General features: G+C 42.5%; 1 protein-coding gene and 1 pseudogene across 1 annotated transcript; both read right to left on the bottom strand.

Moving 5' to 3' along the window:
* Positions 1–1,257: 1,257 nt before the first annotated feature.
* On the bottom strand, positions 1,258–2,228 carry LOC147602720 (isoaspartyl peptidase/L-asparaginase 1 pseudogene; annotated as a pseudogene).
* Positions 2,229–6,313: 4,085 nt separating this feature from the next.
* LOC147602719 (uncharacterized) lies at positions 6,314–17,278 on the bottom strand. Its single transcript, XM_086797602.1, has 9 exons — positions 17,028–17,278; positions 16,751–16,929; positions 16,511–16,568; positions 16,155–16,425; positions 15,954–16,037; positions 15,762–15,859; positions 15,402–15,670; positions 15,183–15,281; positions 6,314–6,606 (listed from the first exon to the last, which is right to left on the bottom strand). Exons 1-9 carry the CDS (start codon positions 17,276–17,278, stop codon positions 6,314–6,316), a joined length of 1,602 nt encoding a protein of 533 aa, XP_086653728.1.
* Between the last annotated feature and the right edge of the window lie 1,100 nt (positions 17,279–18,378).

Here is an 18,378-nt window from a genome sequence, read left to right as displayed (position 1 = left end):
TTTCACCAAATCATCCTTATCTTGCTTGTCAACATTATCTAGTAGGAATATACTTTTTTGTTAAGCATAATCATCAAAGAACATATTTCTTAAGACAACCTCTCTTGAGAGAGGTATGAGATGGTCTAATTTCTTGCAATCTATTCACTTCCAAATTCAGTACACTCCTAGAACAGAAAATCTAGTAGCAGATGCACACTCTTTAGGCCAAAAATTCAGCATATGATATATCTCAATCACATATCTTGATGAGTTGACAGCTCTTAAAGATATGTATGCACTCATTATGGATGCCTTTAACGACTAGAGGTACTCTACAATGCTTCCCACATCAATGATGGATACCTGTATATGCAAGGAAACCTTTGCATTCTCTGACGTAAGGTACAATAAAGGCAAAGTAGAAACCTAAAGGACTATTACAATCTTTGTCCATACAGAAAGAGCTGTTGAGGATAGGAATCTATGGAGGCTCAAATGGGAACAACATGACAAGAGGAAAGGTAGGCCAAACACATGTTATTACTCGTTCCATTAGAAAATGCCCATATAAAGGCCAAATACAAGATCCATACCATCCTTCTAGATGGTTCCAACCAATCATTGCTTGTCACAATCCATCACATCCAATCATCCTTTTTCTCTCTCAATACCACTCTACTACCCTTTGCACCATATGCATACAATTGACACCATGCCTCTAGCATCACAAAACTCAACACCCCCCCTTGATGCTAACTTGGCTTGTAACCAAGTCATGTCAATAAGGTGTAGGAAGCCCCCCCTTGATGCTAACTTGGCTTGTAACCAAGTCATGTCAATAAGGTGTAGGAAGCCCCCCCTTAATGCCTATCTAGCCTCTAGCATAGACAATGTCATAGGATGTAGGCTAATACATGCCCTCGTGGGCTCCTCCTCATAAGGTAGAATGTCTCTCACGAGATCATAACTCCCCTGGCTACATCATGTGGTGACAGTAGTGAGTTGATTACATTTCTTCATTTTTCTTTTACACTCCCTCTTGGTGCTAGCCGGTCTTTTACTCTGTCTATGTCACTCAAGGTGTAGAGCGCTTCCCCTTGATGTAACTTGGTTGGGTGACAGGCTCCTTTGTTTGCTTGGACACTCTCAACTCAGAGGTTCTAAGGGTGTAGGCAAAACACATCAGCTGCCCCAGATATCTTGTGAGCACATTAAGAGGAAAAAGAAAAACCTCCATTGGTATATTTAGAGGAATGCTAAAGCACATCTTCAGTGTCAGATTTTTATTATGGAGTAGCCACTCTCATCAGCAGCTGCTCTATACATTCCAGTGGTATTTAATGTCATTGCTATTTCCCCTTTGCATGAAACTGCAACAAGTCCTCCTGTGCCCTTTTCTAACCGTTTTTCAATCACTTCATCCACTGCCTCGGTGAGAGAAGCCCCTTTATATTCCATGATTGCTGCCACTTCGCGACCGGCTGTAGCCCGTATGATGTAATTCCCTATTCCAGTAGCAGAAACTGCACAAAGGTGATTTGCATAGTTTCCTGCACCTACAATGGGTGTGTCTCCAATTCTGCCTACCATTTTATTGAAAAAGCCACCAGTTGAAGTAGCTGCCGCACAGTGCCCAAGTTTGTCAACCACGACACACCCAACGTTCTCCCCTACAACGTTGTTGCCAGAGAAAGATGCTTCCCTCCTTTTTATGGGAGCAACGACACTTTCCGTGGAACAAAGTGCAGAGTTTGCAGCAGGCTTCGAATCCAGCTGATCACTTCGAGCTGCTCGAACTTGCTCAACCCTCTTCTCAGTAATGAAATACTTAGGATCAGCGACTTCAACACCCTGTTTTCTTGCAACTCTTCCACCCCATCAAATGCCAGATAACTGTGGCGAGTCTTTTCCATTACCAATCTTGCAAGCGAAATGGGATTCACCACGGTCGATAAACCAGAAACGGCTCCACACTTCCGTGTCACCCCATCCATAATGCATGCCTCCATTTCCATGGTCTCATTTGTAGTCAACGCCGATCCTCTTCCTGCGTTGAAGATGGCGTTGTTTTCTAGAGCCCTAACCACGATCTCTGCGACGTCGAGGGCAGATCGAGAAGCTTGCAATGCAGAGACTCCAATGTGGAGGCAATCATTGAGAGCAGACTCCACTGTCTCCCTGAGATCGGGAGACATGTCCATAGGAATAGAGCCAGCGCCGCCGTGAAGAGCGATCGCCCACCCCATGATACCACTCCAAAAGAACTAATTGTCAAGGAGAGCCACAAGAAGTTAATACAAAGAAGAAAACTTGAGTGTGATCTTGGATGAGAAAGAAGCTGGTCGGTAGAAGGGATACGATGCACACGGGCTACCCAACATGGAGCTGAATATGAGCTAGAGAGTGGCGATGGCTAGTAGGAAACTTGGCTCTGATACCACATGTTGAGGATAGGAATCTATGGAGGCTCAAATGGGAACAACATGACAAGAGGAAAGGTAGGCCAAACACACGTTATTACTCGTTCCATTAGAAAATGCCCATATAAAGGCCAAATACAAGATCCATACCATCCTTCTAGATGGTTCCAACCAACATACAATTGCCACCATGCCTGTAGCATCACAAAACTCAACAAGAGCATGGGAGCATATTTCCATTTTATGGCATGATTTGGACAATAGTTGATAGGTTTAGTAAACAAGCTCATTTTAGTCCATGTCAAAAACAACAAGGTGCATGGGTGCACGATAGCACTGCCTTCAATTTGAGCAAATGTGAAGACTATAAAAGCACATGTGATGAAATAGCCATGCGAAAAGATGGGTGCATTGTAGCTCTCTTGCCCTATGCTTTTACAATGAAGATTATAGATTTCATGCAAATATGGGTTGCTCATCAAGAATTCAACTCCTAACGATTATTGGGACGAAAATGAAGAATATGAACATAGAGGCGTTAAACAATAAAGCGTAGTTCTGTTTAATGGAGAAAGATGAGCAGTTTGGCAAGATGATTGCTATGGAAGAACAACAATGCGAACATGTAGAAGGATGTTATTGTATGTAGTATGTCTCCACCGTAAGCTTGGATCTTAAGCAACAAAACAAGACGGATTTGAGTGGCCATCGCTTTGCAACATGATGAATTGTGGTGAGGCTCCAATCAATTCCATGATGGCTCTTATGATGGAGCAACAACAAGAGAATGGAGAGCAGCTTACGCCCACCATAGTACACAGGCCTGTCACGTATTACAACAAAACAGAATTAATGTCTTAACAATTTCCATCTTCTATCTGACATCTGAAGCGAGATCATGAAGCATACCGCTTGCGCTAATAGACTTGCTGAATGAGCAAGCTCCCCGTGAAGTTTCGTTTGGAAGCTTTGCATGCACAAGAATAATTGCATGTCCCTCTGAGGTAGCTGTACCAGTGTATGGTAAGCTTCTCAAAAACCAGATTTGTCACTTTGACAGAGATGCGATCCTGAGTGCGGACATAAACAATGGGTCCTCGAAATTGTCCGTTGACGGAAACGATTTGCTTCCTGTGGCAACAATTCGTATATTGAACCTACGGAGAATAGCAAAGCAATTCCTAAGTTTGGCGGTAGCATTCCCCCCAACTCAGTACCCTTTCCAATTTAACGGATCTGCAATTACACAACAACACATTTAACTGCAGCATCCCTCCATATCTGGGCAAATTGGACAAACTAGTAACCGTTTCCCTCTAGGCGAACGGGCTCACGGGATTCATACCCCCAGAACTTGAAAATCTCTTAAAGCTTCAAGTGCTCTTCCTCTATGACCACCACCTCTCTGGCCCTATTCATCTAGACCTCGGGAATTGTTCACCGTTGCAGTAGCCTGATTTCTCCAGGAACTACCTCTCAGGCTCCATACCTTCCTCACTGGGTCGATTGAAAGCTCTATTTTGGATACAATTGTGGCAAAATAATTTGTCAACACAGATACCTTCGTCCTTGGGAAACTGCAGCAGTCTCCAATATTTGCATTTGGCTACAAACTCAACGACGAACGTCTACGGAGAAGAGAACCCTCAAGCTATGCTCGACAGATTATGAGGAAAGTTTACTGAGAGCTCAACATATTAGGAGGAAGATGAAGGTGCTGATGAGCACAATCAGTTATCAGACACGTGAACTGTGAAGCCTCTAGGCTCTAGTTGATCATATTAAATGTAGAGCATGTAAATGTGGATAGAACGACTACGGTTTCTTTTGCTCCACCAAGTCGTCCTGCCCAACCTGCTAAGTCCAAGATTCTTTCGACACCTCCTGGAGTCCAAAATCCAAGAAACGATACCCTGGAGAAGCGAAATTCAAGTCCCCCATGACGATAGAAGAAAACCAAGCTCCAAAGCAACGACGAAATGAAACACGATTAGTTCTGAAATGTGTGTTGGCTGAGCCATCAAGGCACATGAAAGCTGCGTCAGAAGGCTCAAAAAAGTATACCCTGCCACGATCAAAGGAAACTCCGATTTCCAAGGGATGATGGAAATCATCCCTTGGCAATAGCCCGCCCCCTTTAGGGGGCTCTCACTAGATATCGGTCCGCCGGGTGATTTGGCGCCTGCGTGGCTGATATGCCACGCTGGCAGTCAACACCCGGCGAACCGCTTTTACCAACCTTTTGAATCAACCGCCGGGGTGACTGCCAGCGTCATCAATGCCGCCACCTTCTGCCTTAATGGCACTGCAGCTTTCCGCTTCCTCCCACGATTCACTCGCATCCTTGAGAAGCTTATCTGACTCCACAGAGCGCTTCAGCTCCTCCGTCAACAGCTTATCTGACTCCACAGAGCGCTTCAGCTCCTCCACCTCATTCGTAAGCTGCTCGTCTGGGTAGATCCGGCGCAGGATGGAATACGCCTCTTGATCCTTGTTTCGTCGGTAGAGCCAGCGCGGCGACTCCGGCAGAAGCAAGCATATCATGAGGAGAAACTGCAGCCAAAAGCGTCCGACGGTAAGCGTCCGCCGGCGGTGAAGGAGTCGATTTCAGGGAAGATCTCTTACCTTTTTTTGAAAACCTATCATTACTTAAAATAATGAAAGAATATAATTTTAGATCTAAGCATAAATTTTAAAAGACATTATGTTTCTAATTCAAGAACTATGCTGAAAGTTATCGTGAAAACATACAACCTTTTTCTTGAATATTTTAGAGCAAAACCATGACTATTTCGATTTATAATCATTTTGATATTAAAAATTGGCTTACCTATAGTATTGCATGATGGCACTGCCAACAAAAATAGAGTTTAGAAATACTTTTTATCCTCTAAGCACTCTACCTAAATTTACAAAATCAATTATAAGGGTTTCTAAATGAGAAATAATCTAGAAATACTTTTATCCTCTAAGCGCTCTATCTAAATTTACAAAATCAATTATAAGGGTTTCTAAATGAGAAATAATCTAGATACACTATTTCATATTCTAAGTAAATGTGTCCTACATAGCCTGGCCTAACAAGGCCTTAGCTTGAACCTTTTAAAAATGTCTAAGTGATCAAGAATTACCATAATGTAGAATGTAGCTTTTTGATCCCAATTCCATCAAGTACTTTCTTTAAAAAAATATAAATTCTTATTAGAAGATTCATCGTGACAATTTGATTGAGGATAATACCCAAAATTTTTTTCATCGGATATCATGTCAATTACAACACCACTAACTAATTCAACTGCAACAAATTCTTGCATATCAGGCCATCTTTCTTGCTAACTTTGGCTTTTTAACCATAAATAGTAAGGCTTGATAATCCAAATGAAATGTGAAATGGTTACCAAAAGGTAATATCAAAATTTATTTATGCTTATCCCTCTGTAGTGACGTAGATGCATGCTACAATAGACACCATCTGACCAATATAATATATTGGGAATCCATCCTTCATTTTATTCTTGCATAAATCACACCTTCGATCGCCACATCTAATGCATCAATGGATACATGAATAGTTTCCACTAATCTCGAGGATGCACATCTCGAGGATGCACATCTCGATAAATGAAGGGCTTATGTTTAAACTTACCCCAAAATGGACTCATTCAAACGCACACCTCGTGTAGACATCCAAGCCCACAATTGCGGGCAGGGGATCTATACCTATAGTCATACTCTTCTCTTGTTAGTTCATGCCCAACAACCTCAAATTATTTTTAAAGAGAACAATATAGTTTAAAAGCACACGGCAACACACGAACAAAATACGGCTCAAGACGCACAATAATTGGTTGAAGACTAAGATGCAAAAAGCCATTGAAGCATTGGAGAGTTCATTACATAAATTCAAAAGGCTACTTTGAAGCTTTCTCGTCAAGCCTTTTTTGCATTGACACTTTGGTTTTCTTAGCAGGGGTCTTGAAGGGGTGAGCCAATGGGTGACTCTTTGATGAAGTTGATTTCTTCTTGTTGCCCTTCTCAAAGAATGGTTTTGCTCGCTTCAAGGAGTTCCCGAATCCATCTTCCAAGACTTGAAAATTAGCTTTTGTTTCTGTTCGCTCATCCATTCTTGCCTTCATTGTCTTCATATGGCCCAATGTTCTCCTCAATCCATTGCAAGCCTCCTCAATCAAAGCCTGGTCCTGTCCTACAAAACAAGACAACTCTTGCCACAAGCATTGAAGTGTCTTCACATTTCCCGATTGCTCAAGTACTTCACTACATACATTGTCTCCCCCTAATGCGGCAACATCATCACCATTTGGTTCAAGCACATCAATACTAGAAACATGTGAGTGAAGATCGAAAGTAGACCTAGAAGCATCTCCCCATGCTTCATACATATGTTGGCATTGCTCCATAAGTGAAGCATGTGAAGCACCCCGCAACAACATCACCTTAATTTGGTGCTTACAAATATTTCCAAGCTCTGCCCATGCACATGTACAACATGCCCATTTGCAATCGGAATTATAGACTGTGTAAAATGAAGCTTTTGTGTGCATGCTCTCCACTATAGCAACACCACCAACCTGGAATGAGACATTAGCATCTGGTATTTGAAGTGCCCGCTCATAAGAATTCTCCACTACTCTTTCAATGGCGTTGTTTCTCATAAAACCATTGTCCTTCAACTGCTGAACATACCAATAATATGGCAAGCATGATGATGTTAACTTGTATAAGAGCCAATCCACCCGCCTCGAACTCATCCTTTTGGAAGAGCCCAAAAACTTATATTTGAGCTGCCCACAGGGATTTCATTCACGTGATCACGTTAACCGCGAAGTGGTAATAACACTAGTTAATAACACTCTCACACACTTGTTAATATCATAGATATTCACACAACCGGGAGAAACTTGCTATCCCGGTTTTCCCGGCGGGCTACTAGCTTGGCCCGGCGGGCCACTGTTTAGCCCGGCGGGTTACCTATCTAGCCCGGCGGGCCCCGAGGCCTTTTTTTTGCGCCAAAAACTTGGCTGTTTTGGAGGGACCTATATAAAGGGTTTCCCCTCACTTCCAAATGTGCTTTACCAAAGCACTTGGGTGGCTCACCTCAGGCTAAAAGACACAAGAGGTGAGTATAAATATTCTGGATTTTTGTTTGAAGCTTGTTAATAATATTTTGTATTTTATAAGATTTTGATTGTAAATGGTTTATCGTATTTGTTACGTGGACTAGCAATGTCTCCTCTTGGGTGGTCTACTCGAGTGCCAATTGGTCTGGGTAGGAGCTTCCCTAGAGGAGGGTATAGGTGGTGAGATGTTCGGGACATCATCTCTATCTAGGGATGGATTGCCTCAAATGCATCTCACCAAACGTTTGGTTTCTTTAGGTCGACTAGCAATACCTCCTCTTGGGTGGTCTACTCGAGTGCCATTTGGTCTGGGTAGAAGCTTCTCTAGAGGAGGATATAGGTGGTGAGATGTTCGGGACATCATCTCTATTTAGGGATGGATTGTCTCAAATGCATCTCACCAAACGTTTGGTTTCTTTAGGTCGACTAGCAATACCTCCTCTTGGGTGGTCTACTGGAGTGCCATTTGGTCTGGGTAGGAGCTTCTCTAGAGGAGGATATAGGTGGTGAGATGTTCGGGACATCATCTCTATTTAGGGATGGATTGCCTCAAATGCATCTCACCAAACGTTCGGTTGCATTGGCAAGAAGTGGGTTTTAGACTTTATAATTGCATATTTTAGTTTTACTCAGGCTGTTTTGGATCTCAAATCTTGCATGATTGTTGTTTAGGTGTTACAATGGTTGCTTCTAATTGCGGCACATCAACCCAACGAAGCAACAGACCATTAGAAACTAGTGGAGTTTCCTTGCAACGAGATATGACAGCACAAACTTTGAATGTTGCGTCTCAAAGTGGCAAGAGGAGGAGCGGAGGAAAATCACCGGGACCTGAATGGCAATTTGCTTCCAATCTTTCTAGATTTGTCGAATGGAAGTGTAATTTTTGTGGCTTGGTAAAATCTGGGGGTGCTCCCAGAATAAGGGAGCATTTGCTTGGCACTAGTATAAAAAATCCCGGAGGTAAATGCAAGGGTGCAGGAGCTGATGATGCTGCAAAGCGCCTTAGAGCTTTGATAAGTAAACAAGCATCACAAAACAAGAGGCCCAATCTCTGTGCAAGAAATCACCAATCGCCGAATTTGGCAGCATCAAGTGGAGGGATCTCCAACCAAGGAGTGACTCCAACACATACTACTTGCCAAAATGACACCCAAGGTCCAGATGTCTCAATACCGATGGATGCATCTCCTGAGTTTCAGGTGGGTATGTCTCGTACCAGACAAACTAATCTAGTTGACAGCTTTCGTGCCACTGCTTTAGAGGATGCTCAACTTGCTTTAGCGAAAGCGATCTTCTTTACTGGTTCTTCATTGTCTATGGTCACGAAAGATTCATGGAAGATGGCTTGGAAGAAGATTGGAGAATATGGACCTGGGTTTTGTCCACCAACTTATCACCACATGCGAAATCAATTACTTGACAAGTGCTATGACAACACACGGGAAAGCGTTCAAAGACTCATAATTGACACCACAAATCAGTCTGGATGCACAATTGTCAGTGATGGTTGGTCGAATGCCCAAAGACGTCCATTGATAAATGTAATGTTGGTATGTCCTCGTGGGGAATGCTTTATCAAAGCTGTTGATAGCTCCGGGGAAATTAAATCTGCTCAATTTATCGCCGATATCATTGGTGATGCTATCGACCAAGTTGGGTCTGAAAATGTGCTTCAAGTGATTATGGATAATGCAGCTAATTGTCGAGCAGCAGGTCGTATGTTGGAATCTCGATTTTCCAATATCTATACATTTGGTTGTAACACTCATAGCCTTAACTTGGTGTTACAAGATTGGTACAAAAATGCTGATACAGAGTGGTTCAAGGAGATTATCGATAGTGCAAGTAAGATTGTCAAATTTGTGCTCAAACGGCAACGTGTTTTAGATATGTATCGTCAACGCATGGAAACTATACTAAAGTTGCCTTGTGAAACCAGATTTTGCACTAATTTTTATATGCTTCAATCTCTCCTAAGAAATAGGAATGCAGTCATGGAAACCTTTGTGTGTGCTGGCTTCTCTGAGTGGGAGGCTGACCAGTCCGAAAAGGTTAAAGAAAAGGTGAGGTACATGCGATCTTTGATATCGGATCGTAGTTTATGGGAGGAAGCAGCAGATTGTTATCATGTTATGATGCCAGTTATGCTTGCTTTGCGCCAGTTGGATTCTAGATTGCCAAATATCGGGAAGGTTTGGATGGCGTGGTGGTCCATTCAAGAAAGCCTCGCAAACCCAGAGGAGCCCACTAAAACTGTTGTCAAGCGTTGGAGTCCTCCATTCACCAGAGCAAGGAGAAATATCTTGGCCAAGTATGTAAGCGCTCGGTGGGTAGGAGCACATAGTCCATTGCATAGTGTTGCATATTGTCGACCCAGAATACTGGCATATGGACGTGAATGCCCTAGATGAGGAGGTAATCGATGATTTCTATGATGTTGTGGAGCGATTTTATGAAGATCCAGATGAGCAAGCAACAGCGGTAATTGAGCTAACCAAGTATAAATTGAAAGAAGGTAGATTTGCCTTGGAGTTTGTGCAAAAGCTTGCTAAGGAACAGCCTGCTTGGAAATGGTGGATGTTGAATGGGGGAAGTGTTCCAACTTTGCGACGCTTAGCTGTGAGAGTGCTTGCGCAATGTGCTTCAAATTCTAGTTCTGAACGTAATTGGAGCAGTTACAAGTATGTGCATTCTATTAGCAGAAATCGTTTATTGAGTGATAGAGCTGAGAAGTTGGTGTATATGTATTGTAATGATAAATTGGTGAAGTCAATTGAGTCAGATGATTACAACGAAGAGATGCCTAAGTGGACATATGACATTACTCATGATGCAGAAGAGAATGGAGATGTAGAGCCTAATGTCCCACATACGAGCGATAACTTGTGCTTTATTGAAGAGATAGAAGAAAACTTGCAACCCGATTTTGGTGTTAGTAAAGCCACCCGCAGACGCTCCTCACGTTTGATGTAATCATGTTAGTTTTGACACACTCCAATGTACTCCGTCTTGCAACAACTGGATATCAAACATGTTGGTGAACATTTTAGAGAGAATGGTTTTTAGTCATGTCATGTTAAACTTAGAATACGAAATCATGTTAGTTTTGACACACTCCAATGTAATCCGTCTTGCAACAACTGGATATCAAACATGTTGGTGAACATTTTAGAGAGAATGGTTTTTAGTCATGTCATGTTAAACTTAGAATACGAAATCATGTTAGTTTTGACACACTCCAATGTAATCCGTCTTGCAACAACTGGATATCAAACATGTTGGTGATCAATTTAGAGAGTATGGTTTTTAGTCATGTCATGTTAAACTTAGAATACGAAATCATGTTAGTTTTGAGACACTCCAAAGTAATCCGTCTTGCAACAACTGGATATCAAACATGTTAGTGTCAATTTAGAGAGAATGGTTTTTAGTCATGTCATGTTAAACTTAGAATACGAAATCATGTTAGTTTTGACACACTCCAATGTAATCCGTCTTGCAACAACTGGATATCAAACATGTTGGTGATCAATTTAGAGAGTATGGTTTTTAGTCATGTCATGTTAAACTTAGAATACGAAATCATGTTAGTTTTGAGACACTCCAAAGTAATCCGTCTTGCAACAACTGGATATCAAACATGTTAGTGTCAATTTAGAGAGTATGGTTTTTAGTCATGTCATGTTAAACTTAGAATACGAAATCATGTTAGTTTTGACACACTCCAAAGTAATCTGTGTGCATGTGTTTGTGTGTGTGCGAGAGAGAGAGAGAGAGAGAGAGAGAGATAGAGAGAGAGCATTGGAAATCTTTTGAACAAAGTTGCCGAATCTTGTTAAATTCCAGGGTTTGCATTTAAGAGAGAGATAAGTTTAAATGCGGCTCTAACTCGTCCATGTGTCGTGCATTGGTCAACCGATCATAGTCGGCACCCAATTTAAAACATATATACAAATTTTTGTGAAATTCTTTGCCGCACAAAGCACACGTAGTACTGTTGACCATGTGTTGCAAAAGACAGGTCAAGTGGTACATGTGCCCACATGGGACAGTGTAGTGGCCAGACCATGAGTGAAAGAAACTATAACAAATAGGGCATGGTCCGCTACTTTTGTGCCCATGTAGAGGTGGTTGCTCCAAACTATTCGGGTGTTCAAATGCCGTCATAGGAGAGTTTGCATGGCCTTGCTCCTCCATTTGCGTTATGCGTCTCTTCAAGAGCTTGTTCTCTCTTAGTATATCTCTAGCGCTTGAACTTTCAGGTGCTTGCCCGGGCTCTGGTGCTGCTTCCGTCTGTTGAGGGCCTTGGGTGCCTCTAATTTGGTTGATTTGAGTTTGAAGCTCATCAACCGTGTGATGAACTTCCATTGAGGCTCCAAGAATGGCCAGTTGCAACTCATCTCGAGGCATAGTGATTGACTCACTCCGAATGTCTTCCACATGTAGATGAGGAGGTCGAGAGCTAAAGTCTACAACTGAATTCTGCACAAATTGTGCATATAGCATTTTAGCAAACCAGAGGGGACAGTCACCGTGATGCATGGGTTGGGCCATGACATCCACAAAAATGCGCTCCGCATGCTCGATAATTAAAGGAACACTACATTGTGTTAGCTTCAAGCGCCCTTTTTTTATGGCATCATTGGAGACGTCAGGCCAGATGCTCTTGACCATCTCTTTGGACACATTCTTATTTACTTGGGCATACTGTAATCCATGGGCCGGTGCCCATTTGGAGGTGCGTCCGGCAATACGTGCCGCATCATTCACAGTGCCAGTGCCCGAGATTTGCTTTAAGCGTTCAAATGCCTTCTTTGCGGCTTCATTATTATCAGCCATCTGAGAAAAAGTATGTATACACTTTAAGTTTATAGAATCAATGTTAATTTAGGAATAGCTTTAAAGTTATTTTCAGATGTTAGGTATAAGTTTATAAAATCAATGTTTATTTACTGCAAACTTGTTATTTTCAAATACTCAGAGAGAGAGAGAGAGAGAGAGAGAGAGAGAGAGAGAGAGAGAGAGAGAGAGAGAGAGAGAGAGAGAGAGAGAGAGAGAGAGAATTGGGATCAAAATAATATTTAACAATTGGGACCAAAATAGTGTCAGTCGATTAAAGGCAGGTCATGGAATAGATAGCCAACCAAAACATATCATTTACAAGAGGCTTTAAAATAAGTGTGGTGTCATCTCAGATAGTGGACGTAAGCATGCAGTAGGTGACACTTCCAAATTCTTCAATTGCTCCTCAAAATCTGCCATGGTCTTCCTATCTTCCTTTGATGGCGTCATATAGGCAGCCGTCCATTCCTTAATCAAATTTGTGTGGATGGCAGTTTTACCCACCCACGGCACTTTGGTCATTTCTGCAAACTCAGCACAAAATAATGTAAACTTTTCAATCACCCAAGCCAAGCAGAAGACATCTGATGCATTGCTCCATGGACAAGGGGACCTTACATCTGCGAGCTCAGGGGCTCTCCAAGGGCGTTGATCGTGCTCTGCTTTGTTGGCGATATTTGTGGGTTTGAACTCAATCCCATCCCTCAATGCAAGACCCCAGTCAATGATGCCTACCCGTGGCACCCCTTCTTTGGTGAAATCTATCATTATATTCCAGGGGTGGCAATCATTGTGGATGATCCCTTCAGCATGTGCAAAGGCCATGGTATTCACAAGGGCACAGATAAGCTCGGGAGCATGAAAAATCAAAGACTTGTATCGCTCCATTTCATGAGGAGCCACTTGTTTTTTCTTGTATCTGTTGCCTTTGCCTGCAGCAAGCATGGAACTGAGGGTCCCCTTAGGAGGCGGAACACACTCCATTATATCTCCAAGACTTCCCCCATTAAAGAGGGGGAAGAGCAGTATCCATGGCTCCTTCCTTGTGTGCCCAATGGCGCGCACTATGCCCCTGTGGGTTAGGTCGATTGAAGCCTCCTGAGCAAAAGACTTCAATTGAGCCCTTCGACTACCAAGGAATTGCTTTGCACAATAAGAAATGCCTTCTGGAAACCAGGAGACACCTTGAATATGGCATTTATGTACGACGCCGTACGATCCAGAGCCCATCTTCTTTTCTGTGATGATGGCCTCTGCAGGCAACCCAATTGTCATGCTGCAGTTAGTATTATGCTTTGTGCGCTGCAAGTGGGTGCCTTTAGAGACCTCACGTGCACCAGATGATAAATCTTCTTGTTCATCAGCAGGCCGGTCCAGCTCTTTGCGAGCTCTCTTGCTCAGGATAGCTTGGGTGTCTATGGCCTTTGCACGCTTGGACCTCTCTTTCTCTACCTTCCATTTTGTGTGGAAGTGCTCCAGCTTGGATTCATTTGTTTCCGCTGGTCTGTCGTCACCTAGGTCAACAGCGCATCTAGGCATGTTGCCCACAATGCTAGTAACAAAATGCTTGATGGCTGCTCCATCAGCACCCACATGGATATTTTTCACTGCGCGGACAACCTCACCTAATATTTGCTCAAATCGATTCCTATCAGACACAATACCCTCGATGTGATTAGGTGACAAGCAACTAATGAAGGTAACGAGTTTGATACGAATTGATTTCTTGATTTCAGGAGTAAGTGCAAGCGTCGCCATCAATCTGCACAATATAATTGACAAATAGTTGCAACATTTATAACCACAAAAAATGCTATTTGTAAGCTAACTAAGAGATTTCTACATCCAACACACTTATGACTCATGTCATGCAAACTAAATAATCACATTCATCGTCAAAAACAAACACAAAACACAAGTTTACGACTTAACTTGACGTCAGCAGACCTAGTCAGTATACCGACCATCTGCAGATATTGCATTAAGATGAAAACTATGGCACAAGTTAAATGCTTTGACACATCGTCAGCAGACCTAGTCAGTATACCGACCATCTGCAGATGACTATCAAACCAAATAACAAAAACAAACTTCACCACATAGCTTGGTGTCAGCAGACCTAGTCAGTAAACCGACCATCTGCAGATACCGTACTAAGTAGCAAAGCATCACACATGTCAAATGCTACGAGCGCACATCAACAGACCTAGCCAGTAAACCGGCCATCTGCAGCGGGCTCTCAAAGCATTTAACAAAAACAAAGCCGCATTGTAACTTGGTAACTGCAAACCTAGTCAGTAAATCGACCATTTGTAGATACCGTGCCACAACGAAAACTTCTACATAAGTTAAATATTAAGAGTGCACATCAGCAGACCTAGCCAATCGCTCGGCCATCTGCAGCGGGCCTCTTAACATTTAACGACACATGCACATGCATCACAAACAACGTTAAACTTAAGCGTATGCAAAAAATTAAATGACACCAACACTTTCAACTTAAAAATTACCTCAAATTGATCACACTAGCACCACTGACACCAAGTACAAGGAAGATTCTGTGAACAGTGACCCCCTGGACCACCCTTTTATACTACAATATAGCCCGCCGGGTCGAGAGGCGGGCCCGGCGGGCTTCTGCGCGCCCGGCGGGCCCGGCGGTCCAGACTTGTAGCCCGGCGGGCCAATTGTGGGTTACCAGGTCATCCCACCCTCTAGGATTTGAGAACTGTGAATTTTGTGAACATTGAGATTTGTGAACAATAGCTGTGATCACAAGAAAAAAGGCTGTGATCACGTGAATATGAAATCCCTGGCTGCCCATGATATGACTCTATTGCTCCATTAGTGTCTTGTCCTGAATGTGGAAGCAATCGGGAAGCACGCACCCACATTTCTGCACATAAAACAAATGAAGTTAGAAGAGCAAGAAATGAAGTACGAACAAAAAGGAGAGCAAGTGTGCATTATTTTAACTATAAGAAGAGTATGTATAAAGTTTAAAATTTAACCTTACCTAGTTTAGCCTCCCAATAGGTTTTGAAATACTCAATAAAACTCCCCTCATCTCTAAAGTTGGAGTAGAAGGTAGAGATCATAGCCTTTGCATCCTCTTTGATTATATCGTCTGTAGAATTTGCTGACCCTTGCATGTTCATGATATTTCCCAAAGACCAAAACATAAAAGCTCTTTTTGGCCATTCCTTCACCTTCTTAATAAGGTGTCGGAGCCAACAACGTTTGACATGCCACAAGCATAGAAAAATGGGTTGATTGAACACCACCCTACGAAAAATAGAAAGGACACGTCACATAGAACTCAAACACACGATTCTCATTAGTTTGCACTCAACACATATGAACATATGGTCCTAACCTGAGCGCATTAATCTCCGTTTCGACATCATCAACCATAAAGGCTCCGGGCTCCCATGATTTATGAAAGTCAAGCATATTATCTCTAAACTTGCTTAACTAAGTGCAAGTACACTCAAATGTAGCTGAAGATGTAAGCACCCAAGCAATGGGCACACCAGTGCGAGGACCATCGAAAACAAGGATTGTATACAAATGTAGCTGAAGATGTAAGCACCCAAGCAATGGGCACACCAGTGCGAGGACCATCGAAAACAAGGATTGTATACAAATGAAACTGTTCATGTGTTTGAAAGGAAAGTGAGAATGTGAACAAGAAGTAAAAAATGAACATTTATTATAACTTAAGAGAATGTGAACAAGAGTAAAAATGATAATTCATTACACCACATACCTTATATTTGTTTGTGCCAAAGGTAGCATCCATCGCAAGAAGGTTCCCATTTCCGAACTTCTTGCACATCTCCCTTTGCCATGGTGATTGTATTCCAAGGATAAATTCCTTGGAATGTTCCACATCTTGCTCCTGGTAGATAAAGGTGCTTGATTGATTCTCATGACACCATCTCTTGGTGCTTTCCGCATCATCTGTGTGTAGCTGGTACTGATCAATAGCCAGCTTGCTAGATATATTCATGATGTCACGAATAGACAAAAAGTCATCCCTAACCATAGTAATTGTAGGGTCATGACTTTGGCTTGAATGCAATGCTTGGACATGCATTTCCAACACTTGATGTGGAGAGAAACCACGATATAGCATGCTTGAAACCCATAGTTTCTTTTGCATTGAGATCCACGGAGAGAACTTCAAAGACGGATCAACAAATCTTATACCATGACAAACCTCATCATTTGCATTTGTGTGGTATGGATGTATATAAGAGATTATGGCCACCCCTGGATCTTGTGCGAGCCTCTTGACACTAAAATGACATTTGCATCCACGCTTTCGCTTGCCCTTTGTGATGGGAGGGCACCTTTTCTTACATGGCTTCTTTGCAGTTGGCTGTGGCAACTCTTTTATTTCACTACGCTCCACCTCAACATCATCTTCGCTACTAGTGTCCTTGCATTCATTGAGCTGGGTAATTTCGACATCTTTGCCATCCGCAATGTTAGATTGCATTGGTGCTTTAGTGCCAGCAGGACCAAAACCACACCAAAAGCTAAACAAAACAAAGAAGTAACGATAAACATTTAATTGTATGTGTGTGTGTGATGATTAATTCATGGATTAGACAAACTAAAACAAATACACACTTACACTATCTTCTCAATCCATGATTCATGTGCAATCTTTCTAAGATTGGAGGCATCTCGGTGATGGTGGCTATATTTTTTGAAAGAAGTCGGAAACTTTGCATTGTCAGCTTCTCCTTTTACAAAATCGGCAACACGGTTCCAAGGGATGTTAGCTTCGCGTACAAATTTGTATTTTGAACGATTGTCATATGAGTGTACCCAACACAATGCTGTCGAATCGAAGACACCGATGGGGGGCATTTGAGAACTCATGGCATTCTCTAAGCTTCAGTTTTGGAGAGACATGATTAACCCTTTAAAAAACGTGAACCTGCTGAACTAGAGGTAGTGCAAAGATATAACAATTAAGTAAGGAAGAGTGGGAGAAAAAGAGAAAAAGAACCATGCTTCTCAATAATTCTTGCTTAATCTGTGCTCATCATCAAAGTTCCCTAATCTTGATTAGTGATGAGTAGTCATTTGTTCAATGAAGTGGTAGAGAACTTCTTGTAGAAGAATTTATGGTTGTCTATCATAAGTTTTTTCGTACTATCCATAGACAAATGGACAAGCGCAGAGCATAAATAAAGTTATATGCATTATGCTCTCAAAAACACAGTTGATGCCTCTAGGACTGATTGGGAACTTAAACTTGCACTCTATATAAAAATAAGAATCTAGGCACTGCAGTAGAAAGGGAAAAACAGAATATTTTTGGCAAATATTCATAAACGCACCAGCTTGAGATCGCCAGATTGCTGCTGATTTGGCGCCTGTGGATTGCGAGCTTATAGATTGCCTGTGGACGTCCACTGCGCGCGAGACCAGACGAGCAGATCTACCCAGACGAGCAGCTTAAGCAAGAGGCGTATTCCATCCTGCGGTGGATCTACCCAGACGAGCAGCTTAAGAATGAGGTGGAGGAGCTGAAGCGCTCTGTGGAGTCAGATAAGCTGTCGACGGAGGAGCTGAAGCGCTCTGTGGAGTCAGATAAGCTTCTCAAGGATGCGACTGAATCGTGGGAGGAAGCGGAAAGCTGCAGTGCCATTAAGGCAGAAGGTGGCGGCATTGATGACGCTGGCAGTCACCCCGGCGGTTGATTCAAAAGGTTGGTAAAAGCGGTTCGCCGGGTGTTGACTGCCAGCGTGGCATATTAGCCACGCAGGCGCCAAATCACCCGGCGGACCGATATGTAGTGAGAGCCCCTTTAGGGGGCAGTGCTAATAAAGGCAAAGTAGAAACCTAAAGGACTATTACAATCTTTGTCCATATAGAAAGAGCATGGGAGCATATTTCCATTTCTAGAATTCCCAAACTTTTCAAAAACATGACATGATTTGGACAATAGTGGATAGATTTAGTAAACAAGCTCA

The sequence above is a fragment of the Cibotium barometz genome, chromosome 66 (assembly GCF_041138505.1).
Source record: "Cibotium barometz isolate CiBa-2024 chromosome 66, ASM4113850v1, whole genome shotgun sequence".
NCBI lineage: Eukaryota > Viridiplantae > Streptophyta > Polypodiopsida > Cyatheales > Cibotiaceae > Cibotium > Cibotium barometz.
The sequence above is the reverse complement of the archived record's forward strand: the minus strand, read 5'-3'. Positions and strand labels throughout refer to the sequence as shown.